The 27846-nt window shown below is 45.3% G+C and overlaps 1 protein-coding gene across 3 annotated transcripts in view; it reads right to left on the bottom strand.

Moving 5' to 3' along the window:
- Positions 1-27846, bottom strand: part of ATP7A (ATPase copper transporting alpha) — a 568605-nt gene that overhangs the window by 155604 nt on the left and 385155 nt on the right. For all 3 annotated transcript variants that reach the window (XM_086918413.1, XM_086918412.1, XM_086918414.1), the window contains exons 5-7: positions 19163-19378; positions 15431-15594; positions 6431-6592 (exon numbers count right to left, since the gene is read on the bottom strand). In XM_086918413.1, coding sequence (XP_086774539.1) covers positions 6431-6592; positions 15431-15594; positions 19163-19378 — 542 coding nt within the window. The remainder of the gene's footprint in view (positions 1-6430; positions 6593-15430; positions 15595-19162; positions 19379-27846) is intronic.

Raw genomic sequence — 27846 nt, 5'->3', positions numbered from 1 at the left:
GTCAAATTATCAGCATAATTTATCAAAACGACAAAATACACCAAATGATAAACAGAGAAAGGGGAAGTAAAGAGATACCGTAGAGTGATGCACAGGGGGCGAGGGAGTGATTAATGGCACACTGAGTCACTTAGGGTAGTATTGCCATTATTGGATGGGAAATGATACTGAACAAGTATCAATTGAAAAAGTGACAGAAAAGAGTAAATAACCAGAAGCAGAGGACCTAGGTGTAAAATTCTACAATCATATCTAGTACTTATCACTATGGTTTTAAGTGATTGGGTACCCCTGGGTCTCAGACCCAGCAGTAATTAAAAACGAATATTGAAACAGGCCCTATTATTATTATTATTATCATTAAGGTTTTATAAAGCACGTAGCTACCCCTGACCGCTAAGTAACAGGAGGGCAGCCAAGGCACACAACTTAAAATAACCATGTTTTCAGATCCTGAAAATGGAGAGGTTCAGCTTCTTAGAGGCACCGGGGGAATGTTCCAGAGCTTGGGACCAAGGAAAGAAAAGGAACCCAACACCATCGGAGTTCATTTAATTCTGTAAGGTGGCCAACTGCTTGAGCGGAGTGTGCGAGAGGGGTGGCATGGAGTTACCAGTGGTCCAGACTGAGAGCTGATCTTGTGCATATAGCTGAGCGCCTGAAACTGGATGTGTTTATCCACCTACTGTGAGCCAATGTAGGTCATGGAGAAGACCAGAGACCCCTGCCGGGGCCTGGCTGAGATGTTTGCCAGGGCCGGTTTCGGCTCCCAGTCCGGCCGTGATGTTTAGGCAATCAGAAGAGAAGCCTGGCAGCAGAATTCTGTACCATCTGTAGGCATCTGATCAAGGTCTTGTCTGTCCTGAGACAGACAGATATTCAAATCCTTAACTTCACAGGCAAAACACTAATCGAATTCTGAACAATGTCTGTAAAAACTGTATAGGTAGTCCAAGTCAGTGGTGCATTGTTTACATTTCACTTGCATTGTTTGCTTTTTCCAGGATATTATGTTTCTGTAGTTTTTCATGCAGCATATTACTCGTTTGTGTTTGTGTGTACTGAGAACTGATCTGTGTGAGTTCAGGTTGTGGGTGAGTGTCTATGATGGGACATGAGTGAGATCCCTGGAGGTCAGGCAGAAGGCAGTGCAAGTTTCTCACAGTGTGCGTGTCAGGGAGCCCTAAAAGTATCTCATGAAGTACTCATGCCTATCCGTGAAAGTCGTAGAGCATCAAACATGCTCCCGCTTGTCGTGAACGAACTGCAAAATAAGCATGATCAAGAATAACGAAAATTGGGATTCCTCCTATTTTTTGCTGTTTAGAAGGACCTTCCCATGCATGCCTATAGAAGGTGGCTGGTCTCTTCTCTTTCCCACTCTGGAAGCACACTTGCTCCCAACTCCTGCAGGACATGCAAAAGGGCATCTGCAACCCTTTCCGAATTGCAAATAGGCAGGGTATGAAAGGGGCATTCCCTTTCAATTTGAAATTTGGAAAGGAAGGTACTAATGATCAGTTACCGCCCCCAAGTCAGGATGGTAACTGATTCACAAACAGAAGGCTGTCCCTGTGGAACAGTTTTCTCTTTGGGAATTTTGTGGAGCAGCCTCAGGAAAAGTAGGTAGTCAGCTAGAGGAGCACATCCTGCTCCCCTCCTCCAACCCCAGGTCTTCCCAAGTTGAAAACGTTTTATTTTACAGGAGGACCTGCCCCTTTGACTGTTTTGTGACTCTTTGCAAATGTAAATTTGCGATAGGACCTCAAAGTGGATAGGATGCATTGAACTGCATTCCAATTCGTAAACCAGCACCATATGAAAACAGCGCATCCCAGGGTTGTGAATAATAGCCCATCGGACACTAGATTGCAATCATCGTTTGATCAGATGGCAGAATTTACAAATGCATTCATGAGCAAGTCGGAAATCAACAAAATGCATACGGAAACTAAAAAGTACATTTGTGAACAAAGATCAAACACTGAGAAACACTCGTGAGAACGGAGTCCGAGTCCAATATCCTTGAGGAAAGCAACGTGAGCAAATGTAAACATGCATATCCTGCTGATATTAAGCCAACTAACCAACACAAAGGAATCAAAGAGGTTGTGATAGAAATATAAGCGAATATTCACAGAACTGAATCGTTCCTCTGGTAGGAAACAATAACCCCAAACATTATTTTAAGGTCACATTTGTTACAGTGGTGAAATAAGCATAAAGAAAAATCACATGGACCAGCGTCTGGCTACAGCTAGAACCACATCAAATAATCAGCAAACTCAAAGCAGACTTACCCTAACATTCTCAGAGTCCAGTTGTGTAGAGGCCTTGAGGGGCACCCGGGGGGTGACAGGGTGGCAATGTCGTTCCTGCCATAGGTGTCCAGTGGTGCTCCATCCCTGATTTAAGAGCGAGTTGCGCTGCACCACTTTGGCTCACCTCTCCCTTGCATGACTCTTGCAGGTTCAAACACATTTTGTGTGAGCGTAACACTCACAAAGGAGTTTAGAGCGCCAAAATGGAGTGCTCATGGGAATCCCAATGCCCGTTCTAGCTAAGGTGACGAGACATCACAGGTTTGCTGGCACAGCCCCAGTTTTTCACCACATATCCTGGCACATTTCAGGATATTTAATTAACAGAGCTTATTCCATATAAAAGTTGTATAGTCATTTCCTATTGACCGTTTGTCTGGGTTTTCTATATGCCAGACTGCTGTCAGTCATTCCTCACACTTTGGGACATGCAAAATTGTCCTGCTTCTATGTGTATAAAATGTCCCGGATTTTAGGTTTCGTAAGCGGCAGTGCATGCGCTCTCGCTTGTGAAAGATATTGTATACAACAAGGGGCTTGGAGCCTGCCTACTGCTTACCATTAATTGGCTTCATTGTCACACATATTTGCTGCCTTCTAATTGTCCAGCGTGTGCTGGCGTCACTTCCGCCTTCTTTCGGCTGGAGCATGGACCAAGTACTGATTACTTCAGCTTGACTGCTGTCCTTCCGCTGATCGAGATGTGATTGAGGTACTACTTTTATTTTTTTCTTCCTCTGTCATCCTTGTTGGATCACTTGCCATTTGTAGCTATGTTCTACTATGCCACATGCACTTCAAAGAAGCCCTTTTCTCCTTTAAAATGGATATCTATTGTGACAACAGATGTTATCTGCTTCCAAATGTATTTTCACTAATACATGGGTGCAATTACTTTCTTTATGTGATAGGATTTTTTACCAAATGTCACATTTTCATTTCTTTTCATGAATCAGGAGATTAGCTATTTACTGCGAATTACAGGGGTGGGTTCCTGAGACCTAACAAGCATTGGCAAAGCCAATATGTCTCGCCCTTGAGATTTTCGGCTATTCCATTGCCTTTTGCTCATGCTGTCCATCATGGGCATTTGCAACTTTGTTCAAGGATTTGTAGCCATGCTGTACAGTAGCATGGCTAAAACTAATCATAAAAAAGGACTATGATGCATCCAGCTATAATGCACTTTAAAAAAAGCACATGAGCTCTTGCTGCATCATATCGCTTTTTTTAAAGTTGTTTTAGACACAGTGCAAAGCATTGGGGCTGCTATACAGCACGGCTACAAAACATTGCCAAAGCCAACAGCTTTCATAGGCAACAGTTACTGGCTTTGCCAATACTTGTTGGATTTGTAGATCTTATCAACGAAGTTATAGCAACAAGGATCAGGCGTCCCTAGTAACCGCTGGGGTGCAGTTTGGCACCCAGATAACAACTGCACCTTATTTGCAGGTCGAATTCCTGGGGAGGGAGGTAGAAGCCCAAGACCTTCGTAGGGCGGAGGATGTCAGAGCCAGGGATGGCTTCTTTCAGTTCCTTGCTCTTGTGCTTGTAATGTATGCCAGGGCAGATCCACATTTGCAATCCCTTACAAGCACACATGGGCCCACGATTGATGCCTGTGGGCTCAAAAAAGAACCAAACAAATCACTTAAGCCTCTGCCACACCCACAATCCTCCTGTCTGCCCTAAGGGGAACTGCAGGAGTACAGCCGGTGCTGTAGCATGAAAATGAATTCCCTGCCCTTTACTCCCCATGTCCACAGGTCAGTCCTGCAATGCACTAAAATAGACATTTAATGAAGCTCCACAGAGCAGACGCCTCACTGTGGCTGTGCCTCGTCCTCTTCAGCTCAGTGTAAGCCACTATACAAATGAAATTGGGGCCTTGCACTCCTTCTGTATGGGCATCAATGGGGAATATCACAGCCCTGCCCCTGGCTCAGGCCAAAGTGCACGTTATTCCAACAGTTAACTCTGCCTCAGAGGCATAAATGCAGATGAGGACTACATAAAAGCTTACCCGGACGAGGAATAAATGCAGATGACGACTACATAAAAGCTTAGCCGGACGAGGCATTCTGAGAGATTTTCCATGGATTTTCTACATGGTACTTCAAATCTGAACCTCTGCATGGAAGCCAATATTTTTACATAAAGTAAACTTGATCACTTTATTTAATATGATCAATGGACAACGAACAATGCTCTCGTCCATAAGGGCATTCATGACAGCAGATCTGTAGCCTACAGAAACCCTTTGTCCATTTTCGCTTTCTCAGCTTCCAATGCTCCTAATAACAAGTACCTGACTTGCAGAGGGGAGATGCGTTTACAACACTCTCCTTCTACATATGGAGCCTAGTACTGGAAGGAGATTCAGTGTGGCTGTAACTTACCTGCTAAGCTCTGCCTTACTCAGTTATCATGGATGCCACAAACAGTTACTACAGCATGATGTATCGCAATCAGTGCTTTAAATAGAAATATAGAAGTGCAGGTACTCACTATTCAGACTATCTGTTTGCTCCTGAGAAGTGCTGGTACTCTCTAATTGAATGTTCTGCAGCAGTGCTGAGAAGTGCAAGCACTCTTCCTTTCAAATCAAAGAAGTGCAGGTGCTCAGTACTGGACAGTACCAGCTCATTTAAAGCACTGATTGCAACGCAAGCAAGACACATGAGGTACGCAAAACTCATCTGGTTCTCTAGATCTACAAAGTCCTGGTCTATACTCTATGTAACTGGTCCATATTCTGGTTAGAAGTTAGTGGGTTTCTTAAGTTCTATTGGACCCTCGTAATGACTCTCATGGTGAAGGAGAACTGGCAGGGGTTGTTGCCATGCTCATATGTCTATGGGTATTTGAAGATCGGCTATGCACAATGCTGGGCAGCCTGAACTTAGCTTGAGATTAAGCTATGGTGACTTAGTTAACGGTAACTAACAGCAGGGAGAATAAACCAGGCAATCCAGGCCACAATACCCTTGCATCTGCTGTGTGACTACAGCGGTCCAATGCTAGCAGATAATAAAACCCCAGAGAAAGGCATGAAATGGTGAAAGACATCGCAAAAAGCAGATTCCAGGTTGTATCTGATCATAAGGAGCAGGTCATCCCATCCGCCAACAGCAGGCGAGAGAGGACCTCTCGCTTAGACAACAATCTGAATGCATGAAATGCGTCAACTTTCTTGGATGACACAAAATGTTGGGTCTTCATTTTCCATTGAATGATTCAGTAGTTTCGTCAAAGAGGTTTATCAATCTGCAGGGCAGACATCAAGACATGCAGGAATGCAGCTTTTTCTATCTGGCAGCTGCTCTTTCTGACACTCTCAGCCCACATCATTCAAGGTGATCACATTATCATTCTGCCCCCCCCCCCACCCCCCGATCTTAGTACAACTCACCACTATGAGACCCATTTGATGGCTTAAGGTCCGATTCCTTCCTTCTGTCCCCAAAAAGTAAAAATCTCCTCTGTCTTTATTACCCCTTCCATTGAAAATCTCTTCCTGTGCACTCCCCACCCCTGTTCAGCGCTCTGTTGCTTTGTCACCATTAGGTTTGAGTTTTATAAAAACCCTAAACACATTCATTTGTTTCAAGACTCAAGTATGGATCCCTTAACAAGTTTTTAATTCTTGCTAACAAAAACATATCCTTGCAAGTGACAGCAATAATGACATCAAGCTTTCGTTAACAACTTTCTTTTGTAAAATGCATTGTTTGCCAGTGAGATGTCTCTACAACTTTGGATAGGACAACTAGGAAGTCTTCACCTGCACCATTCCAGCCTCTAGCCATCTTGAGACTTAAGAATTGGCTATTCATTTAAGGTAATTTATTTTTCCAAAACCCATTTCCTTTCACTACAAGCCATAGTTCATGTGTACTTCAAATTTGTCAAAACAAGGGCAATTAAACAACTAAGGAGACAAGTGGCGATAGTCACAAAAACAGAACGTGTCAGTCAATACAAACTGCACTTGCCACTCGCTCATCTTCTCCAATGGACAGTACTGTGGCCGCTGGGAAGTAGGACACAGCAAACATAACCGAGAGAGAGGTAGAAGAGGTAAATGGAGGCCGAAAGAAACCCACCTTGATTATCTTCATAATATCGCGAGGACCCACTACTTCCGGGTCATACTTGATGTGAGCTTTGTTGGTAGCAAGCGCTACCGAGCTGTACTGCACACCTTCAACTTTCATAAGCGTGGATTCGATCTTATGGACGCAGGAGGCGCAGGTCATCCCTCTTACCTAAAGGGAAAAAAATACAATGACAAAGATTACAGAAGTCAGCAATGTATTTCAAGAACACGTTTCTGCATTCAGCTTGAGTCACTGTTTTCTTTTTACAGATATAAAGAACAAAAGCAGCATACACCGTAGATCACAGTCCAAAGATAGAGGCAGACAATCATGAAACCAAAGAATAAGATGCACAGGTCCTCAATGCACAGCAGGACAGAGGGCAGACCAACAACCAGGAAGGGAGAACATCAGCCAGGGATCACACATCAACTTACAAATATCAGGATCTCGTGATCCAGTCAAAACGAGACCTCAACACTGGAGATGGGCCGTGCTGCTCAGGAAGCCATCAGACAGAATACGGCGATAAGCTATCTGTAGGGAAGGTTTATGGTACTTCTATTCCATGTTACTCCCCTATACACATTCCATCTGCAGCAGTTGTTGTAGTGCCAAAGCAGGGACCAGCAGACACTTCAGACCACTAAGGTGTTTGTGTATTTTCTTGGGAAGGTCTGTGCTTCTACTAACTAATGTGTCTTCCACCAATGTATGGTGTTACAACTTCTACCGGTGTCACTATAGACTTACATTGTTATTAGGCATCGAGTGGGGGCCCCAGTGTGAATGTGGCACCACAATACCCATCACTGAGAATGACCTGTGACCTCGGATATTCAATCAGAACAGTACTGCATTTCCACGTACAAAAGGTGGACAGGACTATACTTGACACCTAAATAAAGGATTATATATGGGGCTGTGTACAAACAGGCATTCCAGAGTAGCATCTCACATCCGGCATTCTCTTGTGTTGCTGCTAAAGAGAATCCTTCATTCTTATGTGAAAACCTGAGCTAAGTTTTCCAAGTCTTATGTATGAAGCATACATGGGTAACAGGTTTGCAGGGTGCAAACGGTTGTCCTTTTAGTCTGAAATAACCTCAGCACTCGACCCTTGTCAGGGGAAAGTAGAGACACTTAGGTGTTTGTGTCAAAAATGTAGCATATTTTAACTCCTGTTGGGTGGAAACAGAGACATTCCTTTACTTTCCGGGCATTTTCGGATTGGAGATTAACTGAACTGTCGACCCGACATTGAATGAACTCTGGTCAGAACCGCCTGAAGAAATCACTGCTACCTCTTCTAAGGGCGAGGGATACCCACCTCTGGTTAAGTAGACCTGTTTTGCTGGCTGGCCAAGGACTCAGGCCTATCCTCTACAACAGCCATTTATGCCATGCAGTCAAGCACACAGAAACTCACACAAAATATGCAATGCTCATAACCTCAACTTTAATGAAACAGATGTAATACATTTATTGTAAATAATCTGACAGATGAGACTTCCTTCTACAAGATCCTTACAGTTTTGATAGAGATTACTGTGTGTGTACTAACATTCATTGGTTTAATGATGTATTTTTGTTTAATTACATTTTGCTCTTCAGTGTTATTAATCGGCTTAAACATTGAGAGGTCATAGGTATTGCATTTGTTGTGCATCTGCTCGAACCCTGCAGCTATCCCTTGCTGTGCACAGCTGCCTGTGCTCCTCCTACCACGGGAGATCGACCCCACTGCGTAACACCTTCGACCATGCGCAGGATGTTGGCCGCAGTACATGGCCTCCAGCCCCTCACATCACCCTCCACAGCCTACGAATCTTCACTACTCCACAACGCATGGACTTCAGCAGTGCACAATAGGGGTTGGAAATGATGCCTGACCCCTAGCAGTGAGGGTTAGCTTAAGGACCTGCCCTGCATCTAACCCACTACAAATGACAAACCCATCTGTGCATAGGCTGCGTATAGCTGGGGTTGGCTTCAAGTCTTAGCCTCCCAACCCGTGTGGGTGGCCAAACCTTACTGTAGAAGGCATTTGCCAAGCACAGAAGCAGCTGGCAGCAGGGACTGGAGTACGAATAAATCTAGCTCCCAACCCACTGCTTCCAACCTATCACACATGGCCAACACAGAAGAACAACACAGAATACTATTATATCCTATTGGTTTTTTACTGGATTTGCACATCTGGTGGATTCAAAATTCATGGTCCCAGAGGAGGGACCAGGATTTGCAAATCTACATTGGATCCACAAATCCTACAAAAAAAACATATTGAATATATATTTCAACACCATCGCTGCTTGAGATATTCTTCTTCTGTGCAGAGGATCAATATAAATGGGTGTGGTCTTGACGATCTCAGCTCGTTATGAGCACACGAGCACCGTGCCTCATGACGAGCTGAGCTCGTCATGAGCACGGAAGGGGTTAATGCGCTAGTGGCTCCCTTTGGGATAGCCCCACATGGTTCTGGGGGTCAGAGTGTACTCACCCTCCCCCAGTTTGGCCCTTTGATTTTTTCCTACCCGCTATTCAGTGCACTGTGTTGAGTGATTGTGCATGCAAAAGAAATGATTCTGTGACGGCCAATCAATCAAGATGGTGGTGTATTCCCATATCTATCAGCCGATTTACAAATCTGCAATGCAGAAGAGGAAGAAAAGATTCTGTGTCCAATGGTATGCCATTCTTTTATTTTTATTGGATTTGCAAATCCTCCATTGATTTTGGAAATCGGGGAAAGATCCGCTAATTAAATGTCCAACTATCTATAAAATGTAACCTCTTCATGCACTGTTGGACCCGGCCCTTTAGGCATGTTCACCCCGAGACTTTTTGCTTTTTCCTAGCCTGTTTCTGGAACCTGGTGGTGGTGATTTTAGGCCTCTGCGCACTTTTTCACTGTGGTACAGTGTAAAGTGCTTGAGCTCTCTGTGTATGTGTGGTGAGTGACCTGCCCTCCCATAGGAATGAATGGGGAATATGTATGCCCATGGTAGTTCCTGATGTGTGGGGAGTGCAGGGGCGAGTTTGATATGTACAAACTCGTGAGATTGAATGCTGCGAAATGATATATGCGGCATGACTGTGTCTAGTGTAGAAGTGTCACTTTTAGAGGTTGGCATATTTGTGTAATTTGTGTCTGGCGTGTGATTGGCTGGTGAGCCTGGTCCAGGAGTGCCTGGGCCTGCTTGTGGATTGACTGTCTGGTTGGAGGATGGCAGTAGCTGGGGAGCCACAGGAGGTTGTCTGAGTCAGCCCATGGATGAAAGGCGGCATCTGCTGCCAGGGAAGTGGGAGGAGATGGCACCTGGGAGTGACTAGGGCTGTGCCTGCCTGACCACAATCCTGGCTCCACCTCCCACTGGGCGACTGTCACCTCTGTCCCTGACACTGAAGAGAGTTCCCTAAAACCAGTTCTAGCTGGTTCTCACACTGCCTGCACAAAGACTTCAAAGACTTTTCTCTGTATAAGTAGGGGCTGTGTCCCCTTCCAATTTGTTCTTGTTTTTTGGACTTGAATCTGCCAGGGGCGTGCTGCTGCTTGGGCCCAGGGGAATCCCTGGGCCCTGCCCAGCCCCTGGACACCCGATGTACTTTCCTTTTCCTGGGAGCTGCTGTGCTCCCCCTTGTGTCCTGGACTGTGGGGGTTCTGGACATCTGAAGGACATTATTTTTTTGTGTTGCTTTATTATTCTCTGCCTCTAGCGCTTTGGAACGCTTTATTTCTCCCCAAGCCTTATTTTGGCCAGGAAGCGCTGATGGTTTGATTTCCTTAGAGGAGGGAAAGGAGCGTGGGCTGTGCAACGCGATGCTGCAGGCCCCAACAGAGGATTCCCCCGAGATTACATTGGGGGTCGTTGCGAGAGCCCACCTCGCTTGATTTTTAAATTGGGAAAACCTTTACGTCCACAGCCTTGCCGTGGACGAAGCACCGAAGGGGTCGCGCTGGGATTGGGCCGCTGCTGGGGGCTCGTCCCAGTGGGCCGCGCTGCCATTGGCTGACCGGCCCGGGATTCCCTGATGACGCGTCCCCGGGCCGCGCCGTGATTGGCTGCCGGTCCGGGGAGAGAGAGGAAGATGGCGGCGGCTGCTGCGGGGCTCCCGTGACCGAGAGGGAGCCCCGAGAGAGGGAAGCATGGCGTTCGTTGCCGGTCTCCCGGCAGATGAGGGAGACCGGAGATGTGCCCAGGAGTTGCCGACTGCAAGGCTCCGGTGCGGGAGAGCACTACCCGCGGCACCCGAGGAGAGGAGCAGGTCGGCTAAATGCGCAGGCGGGGCTCCGGTGTTGCAGGAGAGCCCCGCCGTCCAGAAGCAAGGACCTGAGTCCCCCAAGAACCGCCCGGTGAGTGAAGGAGGGCTGGTGGGGGCTCTGTTAGTGCCACAGGGGAGCCGGTCCCAACCCGGCTCCAGTTCTGAGCGGGCCCGCCGATGCGGGCCGCTCCAACCCGAGAGGCCTTTTGCTTAGAGCCTGGGAGGCTCCCCCATTAGTAAAGTCCCACGAGGCTTACGGGCACATTTGAAGGGAGCCATGAGAGGCTCTTGGGTGCCATTTTAGTTAAGAGGGGGCGTCGGGGCACATTGCCGGTGCCCGCCCCCTCCTGCCTGCGAGAAGCTTGTGTACAAGTCCGAGGTGCCACATTTGCTTTAAGAGCCCAGGGAGGCTCATGGGGCATATCTGTGCAAGAGCCTGTGTGGCTCCAACGTTTGGGGCATGTGATATGCCCAGAGCATGTGTGGCTCCAGCAATTGGCCGCAGTGTTTGGTGACAGAGCCTGTGTGGCTCCAGCAGTGGGTGCAGTTTGCGCCTAAGGGTCAGTGAGGACCCTGTCGCAGTTTGGATTACCAGCTGCCCAGCAATTAGTGGGCAGCTGCACCGTTTAGGTCTTGTGATGTTCCCAGGTGCCCAGCAAGTAGTGGGCACCTGCACCGTTTAGGTTTTACGCCAGTGGCGCACCCCTGACTGGCGCTGCATGGCAGCGCGCCCTGAAATTCTGGACACAGGGCTCATAGTCCCTTTATTAGATCGGGGCTGATATGTGATTTCTGCGCAATGTGATTTCTATGCTTTTAATAGTAATTACTAAGATGTTTTTGCGCTATTGAGTTATGTTCTGGCACCTCTGAATGTGTTTATGCATCATGTGTCTTCCTTGATTTCTCACCTCTGAATGTTTTTATGCATCATGTGTCTTTCTTTCCCTGCGCTGCACCTCTGAATGTTTTAGGCGTCATGTATCTCCTAGCGCTGCACCTCTGAATCTGTTTGTGACTCATCATGTGCCTTGTTCTTAACACCGCTGAATGTGTAGGTTTATGCATCATGTGTTTCCCTTTACTACTCCTCTGAATGTATATTTATGCATCATGGGTAATGTGTTCCTTCCTAGACCCCTAAACGCTGTGTGATACTTAGGTGGTTGTCCGTACACCTCTGAATGTTTTTAGGCATCATGTGTTTTCCTTTATTACTCCTCTGAATGTGTTTCATGCATCATGGGTAATGTGTTCTTGTTTATACCCCTAGGTGCTGTGTGATACTTAGGTGGTTGTTCTTTTTAGTACAGGTGGTCTTAGTGAGGTCCTGGTTCCTGTTACCAGTGGTTACTGGATGTGATCTATAGTTGTTATGTTGTGCTATACTTATTCTAATTTCTAAAAGTGTTGATTGTGACAGTGGCCCATGTGGCCCTGTCCTGTAAGTAATCTCTTGCAAATATTGCCTGTGCCAGTTGGCACACTGTACATGTGTGACTTCTATCTGATGTGTTTTTACAATACAAAAGTTATTTTATAATAACCCTGTGTGGAGTTCCTTTTGTGGTGTGCCTAGTATGTTGTTGCTGTTGTGTGCTGGCGCAAATGCTTTACACATTGCCTCCGAGTTTAGCCTTACTGCTCGTGCCAAGCTACCAGGGGGTGAGCAGGGGTTATCTTGGCGTGTGACTCCCTTGCCCTGACTAGAATGGTGGTTTCTGCCTAGCTTTGGCGTCAGCATTAGCCTACCAGAAATAGCCAGTTCTAACATGCACTAATTAAGATTTCTTTTTTAATGCGGATGTCTCAAAAACTACTGAATGCCGAACGAAGCTCAGGTAAGTACTTGAGTAAGTTTCTATCTGTTGTGATTGAGACAACCAGGTGCACTGTACTGAAGAATAAAAAGTTAACGTGAGAAATGGCACTTTTGAGATCCGGCCTTTTTCTTGGCACTCCTTGACGAATCTGCACAAAAGGTGCCATAAAGAACCAAAAGTGGAGGCCCTTTGTATGTTTTAGAAGGTTTTGTCAAGATCCTTGAACAACGCCAAAGTTATTCTGCAAACGAAAATGCCTTTCCCATGGGAATTCTGCTTAGCCATAACTGCACTGGCGCTATATTTTCCATTACGTAACTACACATTGTCATTCTCTGTGTTCATGGAAGTCTTTGATTAGAAACTGCTGCACAAATAGATACTTGGAGAAAAGGAGGAGTATTTTAAAGTGGAGTTTTAACTGATCCTTCAATTGCAAATTTAGCATTTATGGGTTGGGTTTTTTTCTGAACATTTTCCTGCAATGTTGCCAAAGTGACAGACAAAAGTAAAAAAACACTCTATATACTATGGCAGAGGCACCGAGGAGTGTGTATACTGTGGTCAGGGCTACATGGGAATGGTGTCCTCTCCTTCGTGTATTTCTCCGTCTTTCTGTTGCCACACACAATACATTCTGAAAAGACTGACGCCCAAACGTGTTTTACATCAACGAATAAACAATTTGGAACCGCTAGGTGGAAAAATATGCACAGTATGTGAACGTACAATAGCTTTAGGCCTTTGCATTGGAAGATCAAACAGAAATCTTCTCTTCAGTCACCACAACTACAGGTTTTGTTTCTTATAATGATATCACTGTCCTGTAACACCAGTTTTGCAGCTTGATGTGGTTAGTCTTGTCATCGAATAGATTAAATGTATAAAAAACAATCTTATTGAAGCTCTGTATCTAAGGCTAACGCTGACCCAGAGGTCCCTCTAAACTTAGTATTCAGGTCTAAACTTATACTTTTGGTCTAAGTTTACCTTTATGAATCAGGCCCTCAGAGTATAAACTTACTCCAAAAGTGTACATATCTACACTCCCAGAGTAATGCAATTGGATTATTCTTGTCTGGGTCTCTCCCTCACAGACCCTAAACTCCTCATTCTCCTCCCTAATCCTGTCCAGTTTAGTAGTAGATCTGCCCTTTTCCCCACTCATCCCTTGTCCCTCCCCTATTTACCACTAGACTCTTATGCAGTCGGGGCAGAGCACTCCTAACATAGAGGTGTAGACCACCCGTACACTCTGTAATATGATGTGTATGCACTACAAAGTGCAAATTAAGAATCAGGCCCTGGGTGTGTAAAAGAGGCGGGCAGCATGGCCATGGTAGGACTGATCAGCACGTCTCAGCCTCAAAAACAATGCAGTGGAGGGGGAGGGGGAGGGGGGGGGGGAGGAGGGAGAAATGAAAGTCAGCGATGCAGGGAAAATCTGCTCCCTCAGACTCAAAGGGAAGCGGACAGCACCGCCTTCTGAATTCTTTCTCTGGGCCTGATAAGATAAGCTGGCACGTGGACAGCAGGGCGTGTTGCCCTGTGAGTGCGAGAACAAACTGTGGCTGTGATTACACGGAATACCTTTTCAGAGCAGAGAAAGAGAGGAATCCTCTAGGGAAAAAAATAGAAGTAAAGGGAAGCGTGAGGCAAACGCCTGGCCTTTTCACTCCAAAAACAAGACCCGGACAAAAACCCCAGGAGTCGGACAAGAAGCCAGGTTTAGAAGTTATTTATTTATGCATTTTGATCTAGCGCGTACTGCACCTGGACGTGTCAGAGCGCTTTACATTAGAACCAGTTACATTACATAAGGACTTCAGAGTTCATGAATTACATTAAAAAAAAAAAAAATAACTCTAAACTCACATTAGAATGGTAGTAAGTACATGTCTACTACAGATACTAGCAGTTAGAGTTACATATACATAAGATGCAAATTCACTCAAGATTATATTTCAAGAAAATTTGAAGCGTTTAGTGCTGGACAAATATATATTACATATTTACACAGCATGAGCTTCTCGTCATTGCTGGGGTTCTTACGGTGCTTGTTCAGCCAGGCCTACAGGGTGCTGTTGCACTCACAGGCGGTGTTCTTTGGCATGGGGGGACCCCAGAACTGGTGCTGGCCCTAGGGGTTGAAGGCTAGGTGGTGGTGGGTGAAGGCGGCTTGCTTTATCCCAGGATGTCCAAGTCGGCCCACACCGTTACTCCACGGACCATCTGGGGGATTATCGCTCGCTCGGGCAGCCCCCATGTGAGTGCACTAAACTCCTCTTTGTCTCCCACAATGACCACCCACACGGAGTGTGCATATTCCACTGGGTTGCAGGCCTTTGTTCTCTTTGCATAGAGTGTGCGGATTCCACTAGGATGTACTTCAGTGTGCTGTTCATGTGGCGTGTGCATATTCCACTGGGTTGCAGGCCCGTATTCTCTTTGCATAGAAGGTGCAGATTCAACTAGGTTGTACTTCTGTGTGTTGTGTGTGTGGAGTACATACTCCACTGGGAGAGAAGCCCATTAAGATTACTGGGGTTGAGGTTATTTTTTGGCTGTGTGCCATTTGTGGGTGTGGTGCTGAATTCCCAGTGTGTGTGGGTGGGGTAGGGGGAGTGAGTTTGTGCACTGCAATTTGCTTGTGTGAAATGATTGTGAATTTAACTGATTGTATCAAAAATACAAATATTGTTATTGAACTTGCATTCTAATTTTATGGACTAAAAGTAGGGGTCCTTTGCAATTAACAAATAACAAAATATTAGCAAATTATATCAGAACTCTAATGAGCGTGGTAGGTTAGGAGCCTACCAATAAGAACAGGTTGAAGGAAAATAGTAAACAAACATTTCATTCATAACTATAATAGTTTGCATCTAAATTGAATGGAGAACTGTTGACTTACAATGAGTTCCAAAACGCCGTCACCCGAGTCATAGTTCTCCATTACTGTGGCGCCAAACCCGAGCTCTTGGATGAGCATGGCTATGGATGGGGGCTGTAGGATCTCTGGGTTGTACCTCACTTCAGCCTTTCCTGCCATCAAAGCCACAAGAATAGAGTGTACTCCTGGACACAGAAGGCCACATAAAGAGCATTAGAGCATGATTATAGGCATCACATAAAATACATTTCTAATTTTGTAAACATTTCAAAATAGGCAGTAAAATCATTTTTAAATGTTATCAGCTGAGACTTCACACTACCTAGTTCCTGCAGCTTATGAAACTAAATAGCCCAGCAAGAAGTGAGGTGTGAATAGCAGATGATACAAAACATGAGAGCACACCATAACCATCTTCATAAAATTGAAAATAGTAAAGTTACAAGAGATACAAAAAAAAACAACTGAATCAAGATAAACTCGAATAGCAGCCAACCGTACACATGGGAAAAATTAAAAGTAAAATTCATAGGGAGGTCCTCTGATCCCACAAGAAGTGGACCCATGTCATTCCCAACCTACCCAGCTCAGAAATGGACTTGGATATGGAAACTAATGTTCAAGACTGCTACCGTCATAAACTAAGGAATACCCTGTGGGTTAACATTTTAATAAGGACTACAGAATACAAGAACCTACCCTTTCCCAGAGGAGTCAAAATAGTTCTTCATCGTACTCCATACCGGATGGGGGAAGGCACAGAGCACAAGTTAGTCAAAGTAAGGAATGATCAGGACTAGACCCAAACAGGAAAAATAAACTTTCCTCTAGTGTGGGAATGCATCTTAGGCAGATGCTTCCAAAGTCCCCGAGTAAATTAACGCAATGACATGCATGCTCAGTGTTTGTAGCGGGTTCCAAAGAACAGATTTTAGTAAGAGTTGACACCATATTCATCTTCCACTGGAATCAAAGGCCACACAATGTAGACATATTGCTGGTTTGCTTGAAGAGGTGAGCATTTAATCTTCACATACCTAAACTGGAAAGGTTGAGAAAAAGTTCATCCAGCACACATTGCGTGTCAAGTCCCTGCATTACCTTGACACGCTTTTCGTTGCAAAGGAATTACTACCACAAGGAATTTATGTGCACCTAAAGAGACTGGTCATGTATAAATGATCCCAAAATCTAGCCCCATCTCCTTCCTGAGATGTGCCCAGGCCCCTTCCCAGTGATCAGTAAATTACTTTTTCAGCTTTGGAGAATGAAAACTTTTGTTAGCTTAGTGGGAAATTAAACCTGTGTCTTCTAGATCCCACCAACAGCAGACAATTAACTTAATGATCCAATGTTTGTGTTGGCAGAAACAAATAAAACATTAGTGCTCGGAAGTGACCTAGAATAAACAATTATTGCCTTTACACAAATCTCCTAAATTAATGTAACATCTGAAAATTACAAACTTCCACAAAGGCTGTCTTTATACAGCAGGAAAGCAAAATAAGTCTAAAGATCGACAATAAATAAAGTCGGCTTAGTTTTAACACTATTTCTGACAAGATTAAACATTCAGTGTAAAACAAGAATCTGAACTAGCAGAGTCCTAGATCTACAAGTAAACCAACATAAATCAAACATAGGTTCATCAAGTTAATTGTCTGCTGCTGGTGGGATCTAGAAGACACAGGTTTAAATGAACACAAATCTAACAAAGATTTTCATTCTCCAAAGCTGAAAAAGTGATTTACTGATCACTTGGAAGGGACCAGAGCACAGCTCAGGAAGGAGATGAGGTGGATGAGAGAATAATACAGAGTAGGGTTGAGGCCCTGGGGTGAACCTTTGATACGCATACCACTGTGGCTGACATCCAGGTTTAACACTTTATCACTCCCATGGCCTGTGTTGTGGGGCTATCAGATTTGGAGTAGCTCCTGCTGTGTAAGCAAAACTCCAACAGAAACTACAAAGACGCACACTCTAAATCGTATTTGGTGTTTGAAAATGGACTACAAGCAGGGAAGCTTGAGACATGAAACACTGTCAGCTTTCAAACAGCTAGTAGGGCAGTGTGATGAGATCAGCTCTACAAGACCTTTGCCTTTGCTCAGGACTGTGGGCCAAAGCATGCTAGGCTTCCGCTGGGTGAGGGGACATCACCCAGGGAATACAAGGGCACCTTCCCTCGAGCACCAGTGCTTGCCTGCTTGTCAAGACCAGTGTGCTTTGTAAGAAAGAGGATAGATTTGGAGAAAGCAAGGACAGTGAGGGAATCTGGTCAAGTGGATCCCTGCAGAGAGGTGTGAGAAGATAGCTGCTGCACCTATCAGGTTGTTGCCCATGAACAGGAAGAAGTCAGCGACCCATCTTTGCCAGAGGAGGGCAGTTATAACGTGAGCAGTTACCGTTGCTGCCCTAAACGGGTCATCGCCTGTGTACAGTGGCAAGCCGGCAAACATGGACGCCAGGGCGGGCCACCACGAACATTGCTGCTGTGCCAATAGGGCCGGAGCCCATACGCAGAGGAACAGTGATCCGGTATGCCAGAGGGAACCACCAAGATAAAGCAAGAAGCATGGTAGGGTTGAGACCGCCAATGGAGGAGAGAGGCTTTCGTGGTGACCCTAGCGGGTCTAAGCTGTGACTGAGGAACAAGAACTAGGATCATTGCATCCCTCCCCTGGTTACGGAAAGAACCTAGGAGCATTAGCAGAGCATCAAGAACCCACCCTGCTGAACCAGGACCGCGTGTGAGGGACTTGAGGCCAGTCGACTGCAGCCTACCCGGGGCGCATGTACAAGAGTTATCGGAGACAGCTGCTGAAGCTCCAGCACCCGCAAAGGAGTCGTGTTCAGAGGCTCCGGACGCTTCAATCTTGCTGGTGCGGTTAAGAATTATTTATGGCCAGACAACCCCATGGGAAACTTGCTTACCAGATAGCGCTTCCGCGCTGGAAGACTTTTAACTTTAAATAGAGAGTCAGAATGGAACTCAGGGGAACTCAGGAGTCTCAGACTGCTAGTGGGCTAAACCTGGACGTCACCTATGTTGAATGAGGAATCACCACTACCACTAGCCTAAGAGGGTGGGACTCAGGGACCCCCTATGAAACATTAGAGCCCTGACCTCAGGGGACTGAGTGTACAGTTTGGGAAGATGGAATTCTACTTTGTGGTCTATGTAAAAACTCCTTTCTCATAAAAACAAGTATTTGCCTAGTCAAACATTTATTTATTGTTTATTGTCTGCTGCACATATTTTGAATTGTGAGACTGTATTCACACCCCTGTCTCTACCACTCTCCTAAGATGACTGGACCGCTCGACAGGCGCTACCACAGAGTCAAGTGCTGAAGGGGTATTTGGCCCTGTTGCTCAGGATTCTTAGTAGGTTGAGCCCCCGGACATCAACACTAAAAGGTCTCAGCCACAACGGTTGGGCACTTTAACCCCTTCTTGCCCTATTGCCCTCTGAACAGGGTTCTAACAAACATCAAGCAATGTAACATCGCTGGAAAAATGACGGCAGCTCTGTCATTCCACGCAACGTTTTCTAAAGCAAAGAGAAACAATGCCTGAGAGTACACAACAGGGTGCAAGGGGAATAAGAGTGTCCCTCTGAGAAGAGTGCACACTATCTAGCCTAAACCTACCAGATGAAGTAAAACGGAGACAAGAAAGGTAGAAACCGGTTTTAACCCCCAAAATGGAATACATATGAAAATGATATCTGCATTGAAGCCGACTTACCTTCTTCAGCCCTGAGATTCCGCTCAATGTTGGCCACGCAGGAGGCACAGGTCATGCCAGTGATTTGAATGAAGCATTTAGCTGGAGTCTTGGTTTCTTGGTCCTCTTGCCTTAGTGTTGCTTTTGGAGGTCGTGGCAGAAGCTTGCGTGGGTTATTGGCCTGATAATCCATCTGCCTCTCTGAAGAAGGATCAATGACCAGCACCAACGAATCTCCTACCAAAGATATGCAAGTTTCAACTAAGATTAGTAAAGGTTCTCTTCCACAGTACCTCACTTGTTGCATGCAGTCACACATTCAGGGCTATACACAAATTAACAACATAACATGAATAAAGCTGCAAGCGTTTATGTATAGCACCAAATCAGGTGGATACCAGTAATATAAGTCTCTGCTTTCTCTTTACAAAGTTGTGCACCCCAGAAGTCCGTAGAGCCAAACCGCTCCAGTGAAGGATCTATGTATTATCACACCTTACCAACAACAACTTGCATCAGGCCCAATACATTTTCCTGCGCAGGTTTTCTAAAAAGTCTTTGTTGTTACTCAAATGCTCAAACCCAAGGGCCTTATGTGCAGAACACCACTGGGATCATCACTCCAACACGTAAATGACTATTCTGGCATGCACTCTTCGTTTTCGGAAGCTTCTGAAAACACATCTCTTCCCGTCTTAATACGTTGGATTTGGCTTTGCAACGGGCTGACGGACACCTTGACAAGCGCTGGGATGCCCAAGGGTAACCACGCGCTATATAAGATTCACAATAAATAAATCACAATAAATAACTTCATCCTATCCCTCAGAATCAACATTATCTCCAATGCTGACAACACCCAGCATTTCCTTCTCATATGACACCGTCACTACCAAGACAAACTTCAAACAATGCATGGCCAGTGTGGCCAATTGGATGGAAGAAAACTGCCTCAAGCTCAATGCAGATAAAACAGAAGTACTGATCTTTGGGAATAAGAGTGGACCATGTGACTCCACCTGGTAGCCCGCCGAACTTGGACCCACACCCACCCCTACCGACCTGGCTAGGAACCTAAGCGTCATCCTGGACACCAACCTCACCATGAAGTCCCAGGTCAACAACACAACATCACATCCTCATGCTTCCATATCCGCAGCATGTTATGTCAAATCTTCAAGTAGCTCCCACTGGATCACAAGCAGATTGGACTATGACAACACACTCTACACAGGCATCCCACCCCATCTTCTTCACAGACTTCAAACCTTCCAAAATGCCACCACCAGACTCGACCTAGGCCTCTTACGCCGAACCCACACCATATCAATCCTCAAAGCTCATCTGGCTCCCCACCTAGAAGCATTGCCAGTTCAACCTTCTTACACACACATTCAAGTCACTACACAACACGGAACAAGTATACCTCAATCACCGGGTTCACTTCCACCAACCCCCCGACCACTAAGCTCAGCCTCACGCTCACTCGCACGCACACCCCATACCCACAAAAGCAGAGTGAGAGATTGATCATTCTCCTACTAAACCGCCAAATCCTGGAACAACATCCCCCAACTAATCAGGGCCTCCTACGCACTTCTTAAATTCCACAAGAAGCGGAAGACTGGCTTTGCATTTCTTGTGGGACTATTGAGACTGACTGTAATTAGGCCAAGCCTCACCACATACCTACACTCACCTAATCAGGGCCTGGATACCCTCACGGGTGACAAGCAGCGCTCTAAAATCAACCTTACATTACATTAGTTCTCAACTCTACTGGAGTCCAGAGGACAAAGGAGAACTTCCTTTACTACAGGTGACTAGCATCCAATTGTTCAAGCCATGACACAGCTAATTTGGTGGCAACTAATTAATAGTCTTGGAGTATAGGCCTCTTAACCTGCAACCCACAATAGGGCATTTCTCATTGGCTTTTCATAATGTCATGACTAAACCCGCTCAATGTGAGTGAGAAGGATGGGTAAGGAGGAATATGTCTGTATGTGTCACTGAGAGCAGTGCTTAGATACATGAGTGAATAAGAATAAAAAAGGCAAGATCCGGCGGCCGCTTGTTTGCCTACAACGCGCCTAAACTTTGGACCTAAACTTTGGAACACCCTCCCAGTAGCCATGAGGAGAGAACACAACCTCCTCTCATTCCGGAAGCAATTAAAAACCTGGCTCTTCCCCTAAACACCCCTTCCTCCTTACTGCCACCCCCTCCCCTCAGGAAAATTAGGTCTTGTTAGCGCTGGGATGCCCAAGGGTAGCTATGCGCTCTATAAATCCCAATCCAAATCCAAATCCAAAATCCAAAATACTCAAGTCTGCGGATTCTCCTTTACGAATATAGCCTCAAGTTTGAAGAGTTCTGTAAATGCATAACAGCAGTCCATAAAGGTAACAGGCACCACTTCCTTGCATGCACCCCACCACGGAACTTGCCCCCTCTTTCTGCACCAGCTGAGTGCCTGGTTCTGAATCCACGTCAAACTTAGTTAAGCAGTCATATTTTTCTTTGATCAAGCCTGTTCCAGAAGGCTGGCTTTTAGAGTCAGAGAAGAAACATCTGAGTAAATGACTGTGGTCAAGGGCATGGCCACTGTACAACAGCTAATAAAGGATTTTGGGATACCCACAGATGACGAAAGGTGTGGGCCTGTCAAACACCTAACATATAATATGCAATGTCCACACATTGCGATGGGCATGACCATTATAAAACTTCTAAAAAGGATGTGGGATACCTACCCCTGGCTAAGGCAGTGGCCACGGTGCAACACCGAAAGGTGTCAAGTATCTGTATGTACAAATGTCTATTTTCACACTCATCGCTGCACGTAGACGTGAAATTTTGCAAAATCAAGCACCTCGCCCAAAACTTCCCACTTAGACCAAATCTAAACCAATACTCTTCCCGACCATTTACTACAAAAATGGAATCCAGGAACCCAATGCAGACTGGAGGACTTTGCACACAGTCAGGGATATGAATCGGTGTAAAACATCAATAATGCAAGCTGAGAATCAGAAATCCTAAAACATTGTAAAAGGGCACGCACCATGCAACCGCAGAGATGGTAGAAACACACTTTTTAGATCATGACAACTTGGCATATCGCAAGATGTTCACTCTTTTCCTCTCATGCTTCCTCCTTTTTTAATACCGACCGAGAGGGAGAGAGCGCGATCGAGAGAGAAAAGGGGCGAGCTTCACTGTGTAAATGGCAGGGTGACAAACTCAACTAGGGTAAGTAAGCCATCATCATTAAAATACTTATTCGGCTCAAAAAGAGCCATGAAAGTTTGCAAACATATATGTAATTAAAAAAACAGATGATCATATAAAAACAGTAAAATACAGGTTAATAAAAAAAAGACCTAGCATTTACTACGAATCTTAACAGTAAAAAGGTAACTCCATATATATCTGTAGTTCCTAAGTAAAGCAGATAAACCATCACCAACTCATGAGCTCTAACCCCCAATGTCAGTAATCATGGACGAAAAAACTGCCTCATCTGGGGAATATAAAATTTACAAAATAAAATAAAGTGCTTGTTGCTTTGAGATGAAAGTCTGTCAAAAGGACAGACAGGAAGTGAGGAAAACCATGTGCTCTGGGTAGGAAATGCAGCCAAAAAATGTATGGTATGTAAACGGAACTTGGTCAGCAGAAATGTGTGCCTTCCATTCGGACTCATTTGCAATTAAAGGGCAAGTTGTATTTGTGGCTGACGAGAAAGCAGAAGTAAATCATGGTTGCAAACTCGTGCATCTTGAAGGATCATAAGTAATGACAGAACAATAATCCCTGTTGATCCAAGTTTGCCACCTTTGTCCCAGAGCGTGGTCACATTGCATGGGCATCACTACGTAAAACGCACTGTAAAGGTACAATTAACATCCTTATGTTGTCGCTCAAATAAGTGAGCATTTACAAAATACCAAAGATCTATACTGGAGAATTTGAACAGTTAAGAGGGCAAAACTGAGATTTATCTGAAAACAATGGCTCATGGTAGAAGTTCTTTGCACAAGAACAAAGGCTCTTTCACGTTCTAACTCACCTTGCCAATGTGTTTACGTTGGCACAAAGAGAAGACTATTGACTCTGGATTAATGAACATATTGTCTAAAAGCACAATAAAGTGTTTTCAAACCCCCAGCAAGTGCACAGAAAGCCTTTTCTGAACTCCCTCACAATATCTCATTATAAAAGTGCGTACAACGGAGGGGCTACTTCCGGTCAAGCGTCCTTGAATCTCACCTTTAACCAGCAAAAAATGACATGAAAAGGGTTCGAAAGGACAAGTGCCCTGCGAGATTCAGCACCCACTGTCAGTGGCGTCTACTGGCACATGTTTACAGGATTCACCTGCCTGTGGTAAGTACGTGTGCCACCATTGTATGTTAGGCATACTCACTGGCCCATGAAGGAAGCTTCGGTAGACCATGAACAGAAGGCTACACCAGATCGTGGCTTAGGAGCATATAGCACATGTTTACAGGACTCACCTGCGTGTGGTAAGTACGTGCACCGCCATTGCATGTTAGGCATACCCACTGGCCCATGAAGGAAGCTTCGGTAGACCATGAACAGAAGGCTACGCCAGATCGTGGCTTAGGAGCCTATAGCGCATGCTTACAGGATTCATCCGGGGGTGGTAACTGCGTGCACCACAACTGTATTTTAGGCGTACTCACTGGCCCATGAAGGAATCTTCGCTAGAGACTGCAGCATGCAGGGATTCGGTAGAGCATGTGCAAGAGCCTACAACTAGATGGTGGCTAAGGAGTCTGGGGCCAGAATTCAGAAAACGAATTATGCGGCAGTTGCTGGCTATAGGCCAGTCAGTGTTGGATGTGCGGTGGGAAACTGTACCCTATGGGGTAAAACTGTGTTTAAATGGGCCAGCAGGAAGCTTAGTGATGAATAATTGATTATCAGTGAAAGAACAGAATAACGTGAGGTTGCGTTATTAAAGTTAAATAGACCCCCACTTCATGTATGATGACCATGGGACCTATTTGCAAACTACATTTTATAGTGCATACAGTAGCACTAAAACACTACCAGTACTGCCACTGTTCTACAAAATATTATTCACAAACCTATGTGCAGAAATCTCGGACTCTCCTATCTTTTCTGTACAGAGATTGCCACCAACGTCTTTGCAACACATGTATGAGGGACCAGGGGAGTATGGAGAATATTTAGCACTACTTAGGAAGGGTCTAGGGTAATTTAAGGAGCGGTTTAGTGAATGGTAGTATGGTGGGTCATGCTAATACAAACTAACACACAACCAACTACACAATGCTAAATTCTATTGCTAATGTCAATCTACACTTCTAAAGCTGTTACAGTTCTAAAAGTAACAACACAGTGGTAAACGTACTCTCTACCCAGTCTTTGAGTAAGTCTAGCACCACAGATGGCAACTTACAGATACTGCAACACACTCACATTGAAAATAATAAAGTGATTTACTATAACACCCTATAGAAAATAATGTTTAAATTATTGAATTATGTGGACTTAAAAAAAATATATATATACATAATACATATATAATATGCATATATACACACATATATACACATCAATATTTGTATTCAAAATTATACATAATAGGTTAGTTTATTTTAAAAATGAATAGTTAACGTCTTTAAAAAAAAGCATATTTAAACGTGTATCAAAAATAAAAGTTCATCAATTATATACAGGTTATAATTACATTTACTAAATATGAATGCAAATGCTAGTGAGGATATTTTTCTTATTTAAAAAATATTTAGAACAGATTAATATATAGAAATTCTTTAATTTTCTAATAGCCCTCCTTCAGGGCTAAAAACATTGTGTATGGGGAGGGAGCACGCATGCCTCTCTTCCCTGAGCAATCAGAGGCCTCAGAGGCCCCAGGGATCCCAGCCCGAAATCATTAAAAAAGGGGAGGAGGGCCGAGCAGCTCCCCTCCCCGAGCCATAACAGGGCCGGGGAGCCCACCGGGGCTGATATTTTTCAAAATGAGGAAGAGGGCCCTCCAGCCCTCCTCCCTTAGCCTATAAAGGCCCCTGTAGCCTACCCACAGGGCCAAAATGAATCAAAATGATGGGGAGAGGGAGCCGCGCTGCCCCCTCCCACTGACCCATAAATGGCTAGGGGATCTCATTCCCCCCTCACCCCCCCCCCCCCGGGCCTGCTCACATTCTATGACCCCTGGAGCGTTTTTGATCTGTTTCCCTGCCTGCACTGATGCGGACAGGGAACCAGATCAAAATATTGCTCCTGCCCAAAAGGAGCAGTATTAGTAGCTGCTTCCTCCGGGCAAGAGCAATGCCAACTCCCGCTGCAGGGGTCGTAGGGTTCCCCCTACAGCCACCAACTAGTATATATTAGGTGCCCTGAGAGGGCACCAGGACAGCCACCTTTAGCAGCGCTGGCCCGGCAGTGAACTTGCTGGGGCCGATAACAGCTTGGGGTGGGGGGACTTTATTTAAAGGAGTATCCCAGGGGAGGGAGGTCTCAGGGCCTAATAAGGCCCAGGGAGGAGCGTCACAAGGCCCAACTCCCCTTTAATTTTCAAAAAAGGTCCCTAGGTGATTGGGTCCCCAGGGCCTAATAAGGCTTGGGGATAAAGAGCCCCCCCTCGCCCCTTTCCCTTTAATTTAAATAAAGGGCCCTGGGGGATTGGGTCCCTAGGGCCTACCAAGGTTCGAGAGGAGGGACATGTGGCCCCTCCTCTTTCAATTAAAAAAAGAAAAGAAAAAAACAACCCTGGCAATGGGGTTCCCAAGTCCTAACAAGCCTCAGGGAGGAAGGCCATGCAGCCCCCACCCCCTTTCAGTTAAAAAAAAGGGCCCTGGTGTATGGGGTCCCCCAGGCTTAAAAAGGGTCCGGGTGGGGGGCCACTTGGCCCCCCTCCCCTTCAAAAAAACATAAGGCCCTATGGCCAACGTATGGAAATAAAATATTACTTTACAATAAAAAAAACTCTAGAAATTCCTCTGAAAAAAAAAGGTTAAGGTAATGTTATAGTTAGATGGATTTGTCAGTGACAACATTAACATTTTGAGCTTAAAAAACACAGAAATTCACCAGTTCTAGTTAGCAGAACTTATGACCGCACATACTACATCACTAATGACATGTTCTATGATATCATTTATGACATCACTGATGACATAGCAAACACAAGGAGATGATGGACGGAGCGCTGAAACTTTTCAGACACACCCCCAGTAACAGATCTGGGTTGAATACATCATCGTTCTTTAGCTCACTCTGCCACCTCAGTTCAGACCCAGCTATATTGAAATCACTCTTGACCCTGTGCATCATGGGAACAGAACAGCCTGAACTGCCAAGTCAGGTCTTCCCCAAAATTAGAAGCGGACCCGCTCTTTTTAAACGGTGGTGTCATCCCACGACCTGGCCCGGCTGTATGAAATGAGAGAAAAGTGGTTGCCACTAGGCGGGACGCACTCGCAGCAAGCCGGTCACAAATCGGGGAATGTCCTTCTGCAAAACACACCTCAGCTGTATCCTGACGTGTTTTGGGCCTGGCGCGCTTATTCATAGGCAGACTGCAGCGGAAATGACCAGCATACACGACATCCATCGATTCCATCTCTATTTATTGTGGGAATGGAAGTCCATTAACATACTGCCCAAGTGGGTTGCCGTTCTCTCGCACTGACAAGGGTCTGTAAATTACATACGTTTGCCTACGGACTGCGGTTCAATCCATGAGCTTGTGGACCAACAGTGTATAAAGAAGCAACAAGCATGAAATGGATGCAAATAATTTTTTCCGACTACCATTCCCACAAAACATTGCGCAGCCTCATCACGAGCAGCCCATCAGAGGGCGCGCTATTTGGTAATAAAAGTAACTGTGGTTGGACAATGCACGTTGCTTTCCTTCACCATCAGCCTCTGATGAAGAAAGTTATTCGAAATAGGTAAGGCAAAGATAGCAGCGGGACTGTGAAAGGGAACAGCCGGCTGGAGCCTTTTTAGTGGAGCTGAGGCTTGGCGCTCTTCATCTCTGCTCGAGTGCATCTCGCACAACGACACCAAGCTGGGAGAATTAATATATATTGTTTGTTTATGATATATATATATATATATAAACATGATCATCACTATGATGCAGTTTTGTCTTGAGCACAATTATTTTGTGTTCAATGATACGTACTATCGTCAGTGCCAAGGGACAGCGATGGGAACTTGTTTTGCTCCCAGTTTCGCCAACTTATTCATGGCGAGCTGGGAGCAGCAAGTTGCCAGGACCAACCATCTGTACCGCAGCCATGTGAAAATATGGCTGTGGTACATAGACGACCTATTTATCATCTGGGATGGTCCTAACAACATTGCAGAGTCATTTATTGAAGAACTGAACAAAAATGACCTCAACCTGACCCTAGAGTGTAATATCAGCAAATCTGGGGCAGTGTTTCTGGATCTATCTGTGGAGGTATCTGCAGGCAAACTTGCGATGAAATTATTTTGCAAAAAGACCGCAGGGAACACCCTACTCCACGCGGAAAGTAGCCATCCCAAGGCCTTGATTGAAAGTATCCCGTATGGAGAATTTCTCCAGGCCCGGAGGAATTGCAGCAGAGACTGTGACTTTGTCAAAGAAGGAGAGTGTATGAAAAAACGGTTCATAGAAAGAGGCTACAAGC

Source organism: Lissotriton vulgaris, chromosome 4_1 (assembly GCF_964263255.1).
Source record: "Lissotriton vulgaris chromosome 4_1, aLisVul1.2, whole genome shotgun sequence".
NCBI classification, from domain to species: domain Eukaryota; kingdom Metazoa; phylum Chordata; class Amphibia; order Caudata; family Salamandridae; genus Lissotriton; species Lissotriton vulgaris.
This window is presented reverse-complemented; position numbering and strand designations above follow the sequence as displayed.